The sequence below is a fragment of the Tinamus guttatus genome, unplaced genomic scaffold, assembly GCF_059628265.1.
Source record: "Tinamus guttatus ecotype Peru unplaced genomic scaffold, ASM5962826v1 Tinamus_guttatus_pri_ptg000079l, whole genome shotgun sequence".
In the NCBI taxonomy this organism is placed as follows: domain Eukaryota; kingdom Metazoa; phylum Chordata; class Aves; order Tinamiformes; family Tinamidae; genus Tinamus; species Tinamus guttatus.
Window position 1 is genome coordinate 1,145,001 of NW_028288613.1, and position 2,500 is coordinate 1,147,500.

The 2,500-nt window shown below is 39.1% G+C and overlaps 1 protein-coding gene across 1 annotated transcript in view; it reads left to right on the forward strand.

Annotated features, from left to right (window-relative positions):
• The window catches only part of LOC104573699 (transcription factor COE3), a 108,636-nt gene that overhangs the window by 92,839 nt on the left and 13,297 nt on the right, over positions 1-2,500 (forward strand). Inside the window, exon 9 of the mRNA XM_088520038.1 lies at positions 2,085-2,173. Coding sequence (XP_088376164.1) covers positions 2,085-2,173 — 89 coding nt within the window. The remainder of the gene's footprint in view (positions 1-2,084; positions 2,174-2,500) is intronic.

A 2,500-nucleotide genomic window follows, 5' to 3' on the forward strand; every position in this document is an offset into this window, starting at 1 on the left:
GATAATTAGACCATTGAGTAGAGCCATGATCTTACACTTGGCTTTGCACTTTAAAGGCTTTAGGGGCTTTCCAAGAGGAACTCAGGCTGGAACGGGAGGGGAAAGGTAGAGTCGTCACCACGGAAATATTTTTGGTTCCGCGAAGATAATATAAATTGAAGTGAAACATTTGGTGGTGTCTCTCCCAGAATGGAAGCGTATGGTTATTGCGAGTCATAAAGCTTTTGAAAGCTTGCATTAAAGCCCCTATCACCTGTCAGTTACATTTGCATGAAATCAATAGGAGTTGGCCATCTATCTTTTCTGATCACCTTTCATCAGAGCAGATTCATTAAGTCAAACAGTCATGGTGATTAGCTGGAAAATAGAAGAAACCTTGACATGTTGTGAATGCACAGAGTGCCACTTTTTTGTTCTCTAATCAAGAAATGTAATACTTTATTTAATCCTTTTTTAAGCAAGTCATTTTGTGAGGCTATACTGGCGGCTCATCTGTCCCAACACACTGGGCTTTCGCCTGACACACTTGTATAGGCCCAGGCAAAGACATGACAAATTGTCCCCAAAGTCAATGTTGACAGCTTCTGATGATTAATGGTCTGATTATGAAGTGGTTTTACACATATAGAATTTACATCACAGAGAGTTAGAAATTTTGCCATGTCACATACGCCAAGGCATTTTGAAGAGCTTTACTATTTGCAAAGAAAAAGGAGGGCAAAATCCCAGCAAAAGCCATGTCATGTAAAATCAATACATCGGATCAATGCTTTATTAACAAGAAAATGTCTTACTTCACATTCCTATGTGGACCTTTGTCTCCGGGATGCATGATGGAATGTCAAATCATATTGCAGTCCTCAACTTTCTGTCGTGTTATTGAGTGCGTCCGCGCGAGGCTCCTTGCATTGATTACCAGCTGCGCCGCGCGTGTTTACACAAATAATTGCAGCACTTGATAATAATGTCGGCCAATTATTTTGGGTAACATTTTCAAATGTTACGTTGCGGCCTCTCCTCCAGTAAGTCGCAGTCTTTGTGCTCGCTTGCGCCCAGCAAACCTGCTGAGTTGTACGGTGTTAATCATCAAATTACATGCTGACTAATGAGTGATGGCCTAAATTGCAGGCTGAGTAATGAATAGATGGAGGCAGTTCTTATTAGTCTCAGAAAACCCATTGATTTATGTAGCGCCATGCACCGTGGAGTTACTCTGCTGAAAACGATATCTACATCAAGAAGTAATATACTCTAATAAGTATTTTCATCTTAACTCTAGTCCTTGGGCCTCCAGGCTCAGTTTTTGTTTGAGTCAGGCAGAGCTATAATAAAGCCCTATGACTCCTTATAAAGCTTGTTAAACACAATGTGTGCAGTCTAACTGAGTCAGGATCATGATTCATGCACTGTACACAGCAGCATGTGCTGCTGATTTATGACCAAGCACAGTTCATAGTCAAAATTACAATTTGAGGGATAAAAAGATTAATTACTATTTGTGGCCTGCAATTTCATGAGGCTAGTGGATTGCAGCTGTAGAATGATAGTGCTCTACATCAGTTTGTAGTCAGCCATTCACAGATTATTAAAGCTTTGCAAGATTAAGTGCTCCTCCTGCCTGGTTTGTGCTCAGGCAATATGCTAGACAAAAAAGGACCACAGGGATAAATCTGAAGCTAGCAATAGCTGGACATATGTCATAATTGCCAGTTTCCCATAAATCCACAGCCAGTATAGAAAGCAGCCCATGATGCAGACATCATATCATGACTGTAGTGATTGCTCTATATGGCCTCAAGACCTCTAACTTTGTTACTGCACTACCATTTTTGCAATATATTGGATAACCCTTTGACTATTTTCCAGTCTAATTATAAATAGAAGTAATCATTGCTTTCTGAAGGGAAAAAAAGAAAAGAAAAACACTCTTCCTCAGGACAGATTTTAAATTGAGGTTTGTAACTGTGATAAGATTTAAGAAGAAACCTACACTCTGCTTGTAAAACGTGCTAACAAACAGTTGTTGAGATGTATATCTTTATTAATATGTGCTGTTTAAATTGACCGATCTGTTTATGTTCTAGCACTTAATGAACCGACCATAGATTATGGCTTTCAAAGGTTGCAGAAAGTTATTCCACGACATCCAGGTGATCCTGAAAGATTACCAAAGGTTAGTAAAGAGTCCAAAACGTGCGCCGTGCGTTTCTGATTCCGTGTGTGTGTACTGCTTATGACCAGCAAAAATAATCTGACCATGCAGATTCTCTCTCTAATGTAGCAACTTCTCTGGTAAGTCTGTCCACAGATGAATTTTAGCGACGCTAATTCTTAAGTTGGACCTATTTTCACATTACTTTTTTTTGCCGTTAACTTAATAAGCGGTTTTTAAGATCATATGTGTTACTTGCAAGACAGTATTTTAAAGAAAGAGAATGGATTTTCTGATACAAATATTTTGGATTCTACAAGAGGGACATAAACTTCCTGCGTAATGAAA